A 14300-nucleotide genomic window follows, 5' to 3' on the forward strand; every position below is an offset into this window, starting at 1 on the left:
AGCCAGAACCCCAGACCGGCAGTGGGCTGAGCGGGGCCGGCGACCGGGACCCCAGACTGGCAGTGTAATAAAAATAAATCAATAGTACTTCAGTGGATACTAACTACTAATATAGCACAATGCATTATTATTAGTCAGATGAATATACAACAATAATATTAAGGTTTGCACTTAAAGAAAAAGTGCTCTAAAATTTCCTTTATAGATGCAGTTCTTTTCAGGCCATTCTGGGCATGCAATATAATGTCTATTCTTCAAAACTTGCAATGGTAAAAGAAACCCAGCAGTGAGAAAGACATGGGAAGCCTATTGGAAAGTGGAAATATACATATTAAAGTTGTTGACATACCTAGTCCAGATAATTGCTGTTCTTTCTCTATGGAAAAAAAACAAAAAAAAAACAACAAATTTAATTTTGGGGCGAAAAATAGGCTCTTTGGAGGCAGGGGCCTCGCTTTCTTTTGTGCTTGTACAGCATCTAGCATGATGTGGGTGCTACCAGAAACAAATAATAACATGCAACTTCTCTGTCACAGTTAGTAATTTCCCTTCCAGCTATTAATTACTGCGTGCTTATATCACGCTGAGCATTTTGCTTGTATGCTGCATCCCATTTCACCCTCTCTACATCTTTCTTTTGTCTAGACTATAAGCTCTCTGGGGCAGGGACTGTTTCTCCTTACATGTTCATACAGCACTTAGGGCAATGAGGCCCCAATCCTAACAGTAGCCTTCAGCTCCACTGCAATACAAAAAACTATTAATAATAATCTGTTACTAATGAGGTAAGGTAGGTCCTGACAGTGTGGGTAGCAGATGACAGAACAAGGAGTAATGGCCTCAAGTTGCAGTGGGGGAGGTTTAGGTTGGATATTAGGAAAAACTTTTTCACTAGGAGGGTGGTGAAGCACTGGAATGCGTTACCTAAGGAGGTGATGGAATCTCCTTCCTTTGAGGTTTTTAAGGTCAGGCTTGACAAAGCCCTGGCTGGGATGATTCAATTGGGGATTGGCCCTGCTTTGAGCAGGGGGTTGGAGTAGATGACCTCCTGAGGTCCTTTCCAACCCTGATATTCTATGATTCTATGATAAGACAACTACAATACATAAAACCCTTGTTTAATTTCTGTAGAAGCAACTGCTGTAGTAGCCACAGAGATGTTATGTAATTGTGGAGGGGAGAGGTTCCATGAAACAATTCCTCTGTTAAAAGGTGGTCCACACTATGAAAAAAGCTTATGAACCTTTGCTTAAGGCATCTGAGTACTGTAAAACCTCAGCAAAAAGTTCTGTTTAAGGAGTTAAATGAGAAAACATCACATAGCAGGGGAAAAAACACACTAATAACTGGTTTCCGAGGAGCAGCCGTGTTAGTCTGTATTCGCAAAAAGAAAAGGAGTACTTGTGGCACCTTAGAGACTAACCAATTTATTTGAGCATAAGCTTTCGTGAGCCATCCGATGAAGTGAGCTGTAGCTCACGAAAGCTTATGCTCAAATAAATTGGTTAGTCTCTAAGGTGCCACAAGTACTCCTTTTCTTTTTACACTAATAACTATAGCTAGTCACAAAACCAAAAAGTACGTTTGAAAAGTAATGGTAACATTTTCCTTTGTTTTGTCTCTCCTAGCCACTCACCACACTCTCCCATACCGAACCCCAGTCTTGGCATACAAGGAGTAATTGGAATTCGGGTAGTCAGTGAGAAAAAAAAGATACTGAAGTTATTATTAAAATAAAAATAAATCAATAGTACTTCAGTGGATACTAACTACTAATATAGCACAATGCATTATTATTAGTCAGATGAATATACAACAATAATATTAAGGTTTGCACTTAAAGAAAAAGTCCTCTAAAATTTCCTTTATAGATGCAGTTCTTTTCAGGCCATTCTGGGCATGCAATATAATGTCTATTCTTCAAAACTTGCAATGGTAAAAGAAACCCAGCAGTGAGAAAGACATGGGAAGCCTATTGGAAAGTGGAAATATACATATTAAAGTTGTTGACATACCTAGTTCAGATAATTGCTGTTCTTTCTCTATGGAAAAAAAACAAACAAAAAACAACAAATTTAATTTTGAGGGGAAAAATAGGCTCTTTGGAGGCAGGGGCCTCGCTTTCTTTTGTGCTTGTACAGCATCTAGCATGATGTGGGTGCTACCAGAAACAAATAATAACATGCAACTTCTCTGTCACAGTTAGTAATTTCCCTTCCAGCTATTAATTACTGCGTGCTTATATTCACGCTGAGCATTTTGCTTGTATGCTGCATCCCATTTCACCCTCTCTACATCTTTCTTTTGTCTAGACTATAAGCTCTCTGGGGCAGGGACTGTTTCTCCTTACATGTTCATACAGCACTTAGGGCAATGAGGCCCCAATCCTGACAGTAGCCTTCAGCTCCACTGCAATACAAAAAACTATTAATAATAATCTGTTACTAATGAGGTAAGGTAGATCCTGACAGTGTGGGTAGCAGATGACAGAACAAGGAGTAATGGTCTCAAGTTGCAGTGGGGGAGGTTTAGGTTGGATATTAGGAAAAACTTTTTCACTAGGAGGGTGGTGAAGCACTGGAATGCGTTACCTAAGGAGGTGATGGAATCTCCTTCCTTTGAGGTTTTTAAGGTCAGGCTTGACAAAGCCCTGGCTGGGATGATTTAACTGGGGATTGGCCCTGCTATGAGCAGGGGGTTTGACTAGATGACCTCCTGAGGTCCTTTCCAACCCTGATATTCTATGATTCTATGATAAGACAACTACAATACATAAAACCCTTGTTTAATTTCTGTAGAAGCAACTGCTGTAGTAGCCACAGAGATGTTATGTAATTGTGGAGGGGAGAGGTTCCATGAAACAATTCCTCCTTTAAAAGGTGGTCCACACTATGAAAAAAGCTTATGAACCTTTGCTTAAGGCATCTGAGTACTGTAAAACCTCAGCAAAAAGTTCTGTTTAAGGAGTTAAATGAGAAAACATCACATAGCAGGGGAAAAAAACACACTAATAACTGGTTTCCGAGGAGCAGCCGTGTTAGTCTGTATTCGCAAAAAGAAAAGGAGTACTTGTGGCACCTTAGAGACTAACCAATTTATTTGAGCATAAGCTTTCGTGAGCCATCCGATGAAGTGAGCTGTAGCTCACGAAAGCTTATGCTCAAATAAATTGGTTAGTCTCTAAGGTGCCACAAGTACTCCTTTTCTTTTTACACTAATAACTATAGCTAGTCACAAAACCAAAAAGTACGTTTGAAAAGTAATGGTAACATTTTCCTTTGTTTTGTCTCTCCTAGCCACTCACCACACTCTCCCATACCGAACCCCAGTCTTGGCATACAAGGAGTAATTGGAATTCGGGTAGTCAGTGAGAAAAAAAAGATACTGAAGTTATTATTAAAATAAAAATAAATCAATAGTACTTCAGTGGATACTAACTACTAATATAGCACAATGCATTATTATTAGTCAGATGAATATACAACAATAATATTAAGGTTTGCACTTAAAGAAAAAGTGCTCTAAAATTTCCTTTATAGATGCAGTTCTTTTCAGGCCATTCTGGGCATGCAATATAATGTCTATTCTTCAAAACTTGCAATGGTAAAAGAAACCCAGCAGTGAGAAAGACATGGGAAGCCTATTGGAAAGTGGAAATATACATATTAAAGTTGTTGACATACCTAGTTCAGATAATTGCTGTTCTTTCTCTATGGAAAAAAAACAAAAAAAAACCAACAAATTTAATTTTGAGGGGAAAAATAGGCTCTTTGGAGGCAGGGGCCTCGCTTTCTTTTGTGCTTGTACAGCATCTAGCATGATGTGGGTGCTACCAGAAACAAATAATAACATGCAACTTCTCTGTCACAGTTAGTAATTTCCCTTCCAGCTATTAATTACTGCGTGCTTATATTCACGCTGAGCATTTTGCTTGTATGCTGCATCCCATTTCACCCTCTCTACATCTTTCTTTTGTCTAGACTATAAGCTCTCTGGGGCAGGGACTGTTTCTCCTTACATGTTCATACAGCACTTAGTGCAATGAGGCCCCAATCCTGACAGTAGCCTTCAGCTCCACTGCAATACAAAAAACTATTAATAATAATCTGTTACTAATGAGGTAAGGTAGATCCTGACAGTGTGGGTAGCAGATGACAGAACAAGGAGTAATGGTCTCAAGTTGCAGTGGGGGAGGTTTAGGTTGGATATTAGGAAAAACTTTTTCACTAGGAGGGTGGTGAAGCACTGGAATGCGTTACCTAAGGAGGTGATGGAATCTCCTTCCTTTGAGGTTTTTAAGGTCAGGCTTGACAAAGCCCTGGCTGGGATGATTCAATTGGGGATTGGCCCTGCTTTGAGCAGGGGGTTGGAGTAGATGACCTCCTGAGGTCCTTTCCAACCCTGATATTCTATGATTCTATGATAAGACAACTACAATACATAAAACCCTTGTTTAATTTCTGTAGAAGCAACTGCTGTAGTAGCCACAGAGATGTTATGTAATTGTGGAGGGGAGAGGTTCCATGAAACAATTCCTCTGTTAAAAGGTGGTCCACACTATGAAAAAAGCTTATGAACCTTTGCTTAAGGCATCTGAGTACTGTAAAACCTCAGCAAAAAGTTCTGTTTAAGGAGTTAAATGAGAAAACATCACATAGCAGGGGAAAAAAACACACTAATAACTGGTTTCCGAGGAGCAGCCGTGTTAGTCTGTATTCGCAAAAAGAAAAGGAGTACTTGTGGCACCTTAGAGACTAACCAATTTATTTGAGCATAAGCTTTCGTGAGCCATCCGATGAAGTGAGCTGTAGCTCACGAAAGCTTATGCTCAAATAAATTGGTTAGTCTCTAAGGTGCCACAAGTACTCCTTTTCTTTTTACACTAATAACTATAGCTAGTCACAAAACCAAAAAGTACGTTTGAAAAGTAATGGTAACATTTTCCTTTGTTTTGTCTCTCCTAGCCACTCACCACACTCTCCCATACCGAACCCCAGTCTTGGCATACAAGGAGTAATTGGAATTCGGGTAGTCAGTGAGAAAAAAAAGATACTGAAGTTATTATTAAAATAAAAATAAATCAATAGTACTTCAGTGGATACTAACTACTAATATAGCACAATGCATTATTATTAGTCAGATGAATATACAACAATAATATTAAGGTTTGCACTTAAAGAAAAAGTCCTCTAAAATTTCCTTTATAGATGCAGTTCTTTTCAGGCCATTCTGGGCATGCAATATAATGTCTATTCTTCAAAACTTGCAATGGTAAAAGAAACCCAGCAGTGAGAAAGACATGGGAAGCCTATTGGAAAGTGGAAATATACATATTAAAGTTGTTGACATACCTAGTTCAGATAATTGCTGTTCTTTCTCTATGGAAAAAAAACAAAAAAAAACCAACAAATTTAATTTTGAGGGGAAAAATAGGCTCTTTGGAGGCAGGGGCCTCGCTTTCTTTTGTGCTTGTACAGCATCTAGCATGATGTGGGTGCTACCAGAAACAAATAATAACATGCAACTTCTCTGTCACAGTTAGTAATTTCCCTTCCAGCTATTAATTACTGCGTGCTTATATTCACGCTGAGCATTTTGCTTGTATGCTGCATCCCATTTCACCCTCTCTACATCTTTCTTTTGTCTAGACTATAAGCTCTCTGGGGCAGGGACTGTTTCTCCTTACATGTTCATACAGCACTTAGTGCAATGAGGCCCCAATCCTGACAGTAGCCTTCAGCTCCACTGCAATACAAAAAACTATTAATAATAATCTGTTACTAATGAGGTAAGGTAGATCCTGACAGTGTGGGTAGCAGATGACAGAACAAGGAGTAATGGTCTCAAGTTGCAGTGGGGGAGGTTTAGGTTGGATATTAGGAAAAACTTTTTCACTAGGAGGGTGGTGAAGCACTGGAATGCGTTACCTAAGGAGGTGATGGAATCTCCTTCCTTTGAGGTTTTTAAGGTCAGGCTTGACAAAGCCCTGGCTGGGATGATTCAATTGGGGATTGGCCCTGCTTTGAGCAGGGGGTTGGAGTAGATGACCTCCTGAGGTCCTTTCCAACCCTGATATTCTATGATTCTATGATAAGACAACTACAATACATAAAACCCTTGTTTAATTTCTGTAGAAGCAACTGCTGTAGTAGCCACAGAGATGTTATGTAATTGTGGAGGGGAGAGGTTCCATGAAACAATTCCTCTGTTAAAAGGTGGTCCACACTATGAAAAAAGCTTATGAACCTTTGCTTAAGGCATCTGAGTACTGTAAAACCTCAGCAAAAAGTTCTGTTTAAGGAGTTAAATGAGAAAACATCACATAGCAGGGGAAAAAAACACACTAATAACTGGTTTCCGAGGAGCAGCCGTGTTAGTCTGTATTCGCAAAAAGAAAAGGAGTACTTGTGGCACCTTAGAGACTAACCAATTTATTTGAGCATAAGCTTTCGTGAGCCATCCGATGAAGTGAGCTGTAGCTCACGAAAGCTTATGCTCAAATAAATTGGTTAGTCTCTAAGGTGCCACAAGTACTCCTTTTCTTTTTACACTAATAACTATAGCTAGTCACAAAACCAAAAAGTACGTTTGAAAAGTAATGGTAACATTTTCCTTTGTTTTGTCTCTCCTAGCCACTCACCACACTCTCCCATACCGAACCCCAGTCTTGGCATACAAGGAGTAATTGGAATTCGGGTAGTCAGTGAGAAAAAAAAGATACTGAAGTTATTATTAAAATAAAAATAAATCAATAGTACTTCAGTGGATACTAACTACTAATATAGCACAATGCATTATTATTAGTCAGATGAATATACAACAATAATATTAAGGTTTGCACTTAAAGAAAAAGTCCTCTAAAATTTCCTTTATAGATGCAGTTCTTTTCAGGCCATTCTGGGCATGCAATATAATGTCTATTCTTCAAAACTTGCAATGGTAAAAGAAACCCAGCAGTGAGAAAGACATGGGAAGCCTATTGGAAAGTGGAAATATACATATTAAAGTTGTTGACATACCTAGTCCAGATAATTGCTGTTCTTTTTCTATGGAAAAAAAACAAAAAAAACAACAAATTTAATTTTGGGGCGAAAAATAGGCTCTTTGGAGGCAGGGGCCTCGCTTTCTTTTGTGCTTGTACAGCATCTAGCATGATGTGGGTGCTACCAGAAACAAATAATAACATGCAACTTCTCTGTCACAGTTAGTAATTTCCCTTCCAGCTATTAATTACTGCGTGCTTATATCACGCTGAGCATTTTGCTTGTATGCTGCATCCCATTTCACCCTCTCTACATCTTTCTTTTGTCTAGACTATAAGCTCTCTGGGGCAGGGACTGTTTCTCCTTACATGTTCATACAGCACTTAGGGCAATGAGGCCCCAATCCTGACAGTAGCCTTCAGCTCCACTGCAATACAAAAAACTATTAATAATAATCTGTTACTAATGAGGTAAGGTAGGTCCTGACAGTGTGGGTAGCAGATGACAGAACAAGGAGTAATGGTCTCAAGTTGCAGTGGGGGAGGTTTAGGTTGGATATTAGGAAAAACTTTTTCACTAGGAGGGTGGTGAAGCACTGGAATGCGTTACCTAAGGAGGTGATGGAATCTCCTTCCTTTGAGGTTTTTAAGGTCAGGCTTGACAAAGCCCTGGCTGGGATGATTTAACTGGGGATTGGCCCTGCTATGAGCAGGGGGTTTGACTAGATGACCTCCTGAGGTCCTTTCCAACCCTGATATTCTATGATTCTATGATAAGACAACTACAATACATAAAACCCTTGTTTAATTTCTGTAGAAGCAACTGCTGTAGTAGCCACAGAGATGTTATGTAATTGTGGAGGGGAGAGGTTCCATGAAACAATTCCTCCTTTAAAAGGTGGTCCACACTATGAAAAAAGCTTATGAACCTTTGCTTAAGGCATCTGAGTACTGTAAAACCTCAGCAAAAAGTTCTGTTTAAGGAGTTAAATGAGAAAACATCACATAGCAGGGGAAAAAACACACTAATAACTGGTTTCCGAGGAGCAGCCGTGTTAGTCTGTATTCGCAAAAAGAAAAGGAGTACTTGTGGCACCTTAGAGACTAACCAATTTATTTGAGCATAAGCTTTCGTGAGCCATCCGATGAAGTGAGCTGTAGCTCACGAAAGCTTATGCTCAAATAAATTGGTTAGTCTCTAAGGTGCCACAAGTACTCCTTTTCTTTTTACACTAATAACTATAGCTAGTCACAAAACCAAAAAGTACGTTTGAAAAGTAATGGTAACATTTTCCTTTGTTTTGTCTCTCCTAGCCACTCACCACACTCTCCCATACCGAACCCCAGTCTTGGCATACAAGGAGTAATTGGAATTCGGGTAGTCAGTGAGAAAAAAAAGATACTGAAGTTATTATTAAAATAAAAATAAATCAATAGTACTTCAGTGGATACTAACTACTAATATAGCACAATGCATTATTATTAGTCAGATGAATATACAACAATAATATTAAGGATTGCACTTAAAGAAAAAGTCCTCTAAAATTTCCTTTATAGATGCAGTTCTTTTCAGGCCATTCTGGGCATGCAATATAATGTCTATTCTTCAAAACTTGCAATGGTAAAAGAAACCCAGCAGTGAGAAAGACATGGGAAGCCTATTGGAAAGTGGAAATATACATATTAAAGTTGTTGACATACCTAGTCCAGATAATTGCTGTTCTTTCTCTATGGAAAAAAAACAAACAAAAAACAACAAATTTAATTTTGGGGCAAAAAATAGGCTCTTTGGAGGCAGGGGCCTCGCTTTCTTTTGTGCTTGTACAGCATCTAGCATGATGTGGGTGCTACCAGAAACAAATAATAACATGCAACTTCTCTGTCACAGTTAGTAATTTCCCTTCCAGCTATTAATTACTGCGTGCTTATATCACGCTGAGCATTTTGCTTGTATGCTGCATCCCATTTCACCCTCTCTACATCTTTCTTTTGTCTAGACTATAAGCTCTCTGGGGCAGGGACTGTTTCTCCTTACATGTTCATACAGCACTTAGGGCAATGAGGCCCCAATCCTGACAGTAGCCTTCAGCTCCACTGCAATACAAAAAACTATTAATAATAATCTGTTACTAATGAGGTAAGGTAGATCCTGACAGTGTGGGTAGCAGATGACAGAACAAGGAGTAATGGTCTCAAGTTGCAGTGGGGGAGGTTTAGGTTGGATATTAGGAAAAACTTTTTCACTAGGAGGGTGGTGAAGCACTGGAAAGCGTTACCTAAGGAGGTGATGGAATCTCCTTCCTTTGAGGTTTTTAAGGTCAGGCTTGACAAAGCCCTGGCTGGGATGATTCAATTGGGGATTGGCCCTGCTTTGAGCAGGGGGTTGGAGTAGATGACCTCCTGAGGTCCTTTCCAACCCTGATATTCTATGATTCTATGATAAGACAACTACAATACATAAAACCCTTGTTTAATTTCTGTAGAAGCAACTGCTGTAGTAGCCACAGAGATGTTATGTAATTGTGGAGGGGAGAGGTTCCATGAAACAATTCCTCCTTTAAAAGGTGGTCCACACTATGAAAAAAGCTTATGAATCTTTGCTTAAGGCATCTGAGTACTGTAAAACCTCAGCAAAAAGTTCTGTTTAAGGAGTTAAATGAGAAAACATCACATAGCAGGGGAAAAAACACACTAATAACTGGTTTCCGAGGAGCAGCCGTGTTAGTCTGTATTCGCAAAAAGAAAAGGAGTACTTGTGGCACCTTAGAGACTAACCAATTTATTTGAGCATAAGCTTTCGTGAGCCATCCGATGAAGTGAGCTGTAGCTCACGAAAGCTTATGCTCAAATAAATTGGTTAGTCTCTAAGGTGCCACAAGTACTCCTTTTCTTTTTACACTAATAACTATAGCTAGTCACAAAACCAAAAAGTACGTTTGAAAAGTAATGGTAACATTTTCCTTTGTTTTGTCTCTCCTAGCCACTCACCACACTCTCCCATACCGAACCCCAGTCTTGGCATACAAGGAGTAATTGGAATTCGGGTAGTCAGTGAGAAAAAAAAGATACTGAAGTTATTATTAAAATAAAAATAAATCAATAGTACTTCAGTGGATACTAACTACTAATATAGCACAATGCATTATTATTAGTCAGATGAATATACAACAATAATATTAAGATTTGCACTTAAAGAAAAAGTCCTCTAAAATTTCCTTTATAGATGCAGTTCTTTTCAGGCCATTCTGGGCATGCAATATAATGTCTATTCTTCAAAACTTGCAATGGTAAAAGAAACCCAGCAGTGAGAAAGACATGGGAAGCCTATTGGAAAGTGGAAATATACATATTAAAGTTGTTGACATACCTAGTCCAGATGATTGCTGTTCTTTCTCTATGGAAAAAAAAAACAAAAAAAACAACAAATTTAATTTTGAGGGGAAAAATAGGCTCTTTGGAGGCAGGGGCCTCGCTTTCTTTTGTGCTTGTACAGCATCTAGCATGATGTGGGTGCTACCAGAAACAAATAACAACATGCAACTTCTCTGTCACAGTTAGTAATTTCCCTTCCAGCTATTAATTACTGCGTGCTTATATCACGCTGAGCATTTTGCTTGTATGCTGCATCCCATTTCACCCTCTCTACATCTTTCTTTTGTCTAGACTATAAGCTCTCTGGGGCAGGGACTGTTTCTCCTTACATGTTCATACAGCACTTAGGGCAATGAGGCCCCAATCCTGACAGTAGCCTTCAGCTCCACTGCAATACAAAAAACTATTAATAATAATCTGTTACTAATGAGGTAAGGTAGATCCTGACAGTGTGGGTTCAGGTGGAGAGGAGCACGAGGGTGTGGCCTGATGTCACTTCTCCTTCCTGACTTTCTTCTGGTTACTCCACTCTCTGCCTCAGGTGTGTGGTGCAGTGAGAAGCACAGAGTAGAGAGCTGGGATGGGGGAAGGAAATCCAGCAGCCATCTGCAGGGCAAGCAGAACACCTCTAAAAGCTGCTGGAGGAGAATAATACACCTCAAAAAACCCCTCAAACTCTGGCTTTGAGGCCCTGCCATGACAAGAGCATAGCTCTCAAGCTTCGTGAAGCTCTGTGATTTTATGTAAATTGTTATTTAAGTTAATTTGCATAGATATACATAGTTTGCATACAGGCACAAACTTCCATACAAATTGTGGCATTAGTGCTTGTGAAAGGCATTGGTTTGACACCAGATTTCCCTTACAAGATTCCCTCTAAAGCAGCAGGAGCAGGTTTGGGGTGGCAGGACTTTCTTTCTTACATCACTCAGAAGACGGGGGAGGTCTTGTGGGGACCTCAGAAGCAGCTTTGTGGAGAGCCAAGGATAACCAAGGGATCACAGTTCATTGGAAGGATGGTGTCTGTGAATTATTGGAATGAAGCTGGGGGAGAGGGGGTAACTACACAGTGACATTAGCCCCATTCCCCCATATTCTGTTCTCCCGTTAGGTCATTTCCCACACAGCAACTCCTACTCCTCCCGTAGCTCATATCCCCTCTGAGCTCACTTCATATCTCCTGTCCTCAATGGATCCTGCTGCCCATCATTCCTGCTCCCTCTCAACAGCTCCTGCTTCCTCTCCTTAGTTCCCCTCAGTAACCCATCTGTTCCTCACAAATAGCTCCAGCTGCTTTCCGTAGCTCCCCTGTCTCCTCCATTAGCCCCTCACCTACCCTGACAGTTGGGTACTGCTGCCTCTGCTGCTACCTCCTGCCTTCTGTGAGCCAGATTAAGGGCTAGACACAAGAGGCACAGGCTGAGGGCTCATTACTAAAATCCTATGTTGTCTTAGAGTCTACATTTTCATTTTTAAAATTGATGATTGCAAAGAAAAGCTTGAAGATGTGACGAGAGTATAATCAAGGTCTCAATGAGGTTTATAATACTGCAGTTACTTCCTCAAATCAAATCCCTGAGGCATTATTAGCTCTTTGGCCAGCAAGTACACTCTGGCCAAAATTACCTTGATATAACAGAAGCTGCATCAGGCCGCAAAGGACTGCTTAGCTTAAACCTGGACTGAGCCCTGCATTTTCTGAAACTGGGGATAGCAAGATCTTTGCTGAATCTCTAAGACTGTAGTGCAGGCATTTTAAGGGCACCTTCACGGCACCTTCTTGAATGGTGATTTAAGCAGCAGCTCTTAATAGCAGTTAAGAAAAGGAGCCTTGTACCATCTCATTGCACTAGGAAGGATGAATGGGCAAAGAAAACCCTTAGTTCTTTTCTGTCTAAGCAATGTGACTTTGAGGAAGAAATCTGATTTGAGGGGGAAATTTGCAAGAGTCCATCACTGGAGGGGTGGCAGGGAGAGCAGAAAATAGTGACTTAACAGGACTAGAGTGTGCATAGTGAGGGGAGAACGGATTCAACATTGTAAGGAAATAATGAGTTAAAAAGAACAGACCTGGCCCCAATGGCAGCTTGACTACATTGTTGTCCTTATGCACTATGGTCACCGTCGTCTCCCCCGTCGTGTCTGGGACGGTCGCCTCCGTGACGGGCGCCACCGTCGTCTCCCCCGTCGTGTCTGGGACGGTCGTCTCCGTGACGGGCGCCACCGTCGTCTTCCCCGTCGTGTCTGGGACGGTCGCCTCAGTGATGTTCTCTGCCACTGCCATCACATCTCCTAAATTTTGTGCATTCATAATATTAAAAGAAAAAAAATTATCACTGGTGGGGCTGATAGCAGTGCCTTTTATTAACTCTATCAGACACTTTCCTTAGAAGACTCTGGTTTCAGCTGCTTATAACTTTGCCCAACTTTAATGATTCAGGCTGAGTTTTTTGGAAAGTTTCAGCTAAAGTGGTTTGCCCATTTAAGCAACATTTTACCCCTGTGAAAAATATTCTTACATCCTTTTCTCCTACATGGGCTAGCCCCCTATGCTTTGGAGCAAAGACTTGATATTTGAATAGAGTCACACTGGTACTGGGATTGTGCCTTTTGCCCTCACTGTGAAAATCTGCCTAAATCTGGCTAAGTTATAAACCTCTGAAAAATCTCAGTTTGCACACTTTCAGCAGTGTGCACTGAATACCCAGGGCTACAGGGACTGAGCAGGATTTGCGCTGCACTTGCTCCTCCTGCCGACTGAGAGCTGCTGTGGTGCCAGACACCAAAACTAAGAGCAGAGAGACTGTCTGTCATTACTCGGTGCTGGCAATACTCCCCCTGCTGGCCCCAGGAAAGGTGAAAGCTGCCTGACTGAAATCCTGAAGGGCCAGAGCTGGGCTGGGAAGAAGTCAGAACAGAGGAGCAGAGATGGGCTGTGGGAAGGGGTAGGGAATAAGATGAGGGTGGGGAGGAGACAAACTGTGGGATACATGCTAAAGGACAGGGACAGACAGAACTGCAGAAAGGCCTGTAACCCCTGCTGCACACTCCCTTCCAGAACCTGGACTACAACCCAGGATTTCCTTATGTCATCATTCCATTGCTGTCTAGCAAATAGCTGCAAAACCCACTGGCAAAGTGCATGTCTGATCCCATCTAGTGGCTGGTTCACATAGCAGATAACAACCTATTACTGCTAGCAGTTATCCCATTAGTTCGTATTTTAGAGTTCTATGCTGTGGCCCTAAAGGTTACAATCCTTCTAACGACAAATAGGAGGGTCAGTATTGTTCCACATGATAGTTTTGTTGAGGTTTGTTTGTGCTTTTAAAAGTATAGGAAAGTACATACAAAAATCTATGTTAAAAGAATGTTAAAGGTGCAAAATCAAGCTTGTAAAAGTTAGGAAATACCAGAAGTCAGGTTGAATTCATCTTTCTTGCATGTAAGCAGCATTATACACACTTTAATCACACATTACTATTTCCACAAGACCTCTGCCTCATTCAGTGTATGCACAAGGGGCTTCTCTTTATGAAGAACGGAAAGGGGATGAAAGAAGAGAGAAATTTAGATAAGTAGAAGGAAGGAAAAGTTAACCAGAGGGACAACAAACACTGGACTACATTGAAAGAGAGAGAGACAGAGACAGAACCCAAAATGTAATGAGGGAAAAGAAGTAGAAAAAGAATGTCACGGTAAATTATTATATTTTATTATTGAAATGGCAGTCAAATATAAAAGATACTGTACAGGAAGACAAGTAAAACAATTCATGTATAATGTACATCAAATACAATTTTATCTATAGCATTGTCTATAGTGAGTAATGCGATGAGAAAGATTCACCTGGGATCACTGCATGAAAAATTAAATCAATCTATGTTTGAAATAGTTAAATGTCTACCTTGGGTAAAATCCTGTCCCTAGTAAAGTCAACAGGAGT

At 40.4% G+C, this 14300-nt stretch overlaps 1 protein-coding gene and 1 long non-coding RNA gene across 51 annotated transcripts in view; one reads left to right on the forward strand and one right to left on the reverse strand.

The window, feature by feature from the left end:
- Positions 1–14300, forward strand: part of LOC119566101 — a 131585-nt gene that overhangs the window by 44604 nt on the left and 72681 nt on the right. The window lies entirely within an intron of this gene.
- LOC114021287 (myotubularin-related protein DDB_G0290005) overlaps positions 1–14300 on the reverse strand; it is a 59570-nt gene that overhangs the window by 4770 nt on the left and 40500 nt on the right. For 20 of the 50 annotated variants that reach the window (XM_043545743.1, XM_037897324.2, XM_037897314.2 and 17 more), the window contains 8 exons: positions 12425–12646; positions 10350–10376; positions 8684–8710; positions 7020–7046; positions 5352–5378; positions 3684–3710; positions 2016–2042; positions 350–376 (listed from right to left, as the gene is read on the reverse strand). In XM_043545743.1, coding sequence (XP_043401678.1) covers positions 350–376; positions 2016–2042; positions 3684–3710; positions 5352–5378; positions 7020–7046; positions 8684–8710; positions 10350–10376; positions 12425–12646 — 411 coding nt within the window. The remainder of the gene's footprint in view (positions 1–349; positions 377–2015; positions 2043–3683; positions 3711–5351; positions 5379–7019; positions 7047–8683; positions 8711–10349; positions 10377–12424; positions 12647–14300) is intronic. The other 30 variants (XM_037897293.2, XM_037897282.2, XM_037897319.2 and 27 more) reach the window with 23 other exon arrangements.

This window comes from Chelonia mydas, chromosome 4 (assembly GCF_015237465.2).
Source record: "Chelonia mydas isolate rCheMyd1 chromosome 4, rCheMyd1.pri.v2, whole genome shotgun sequence".
Classification (NCBI taxonomy): domain Eukaryota; kingdom Metazoa; phylum Chordata; order Testudines; family Cheloniidae; genus Chelonia; species Chelonia mydas.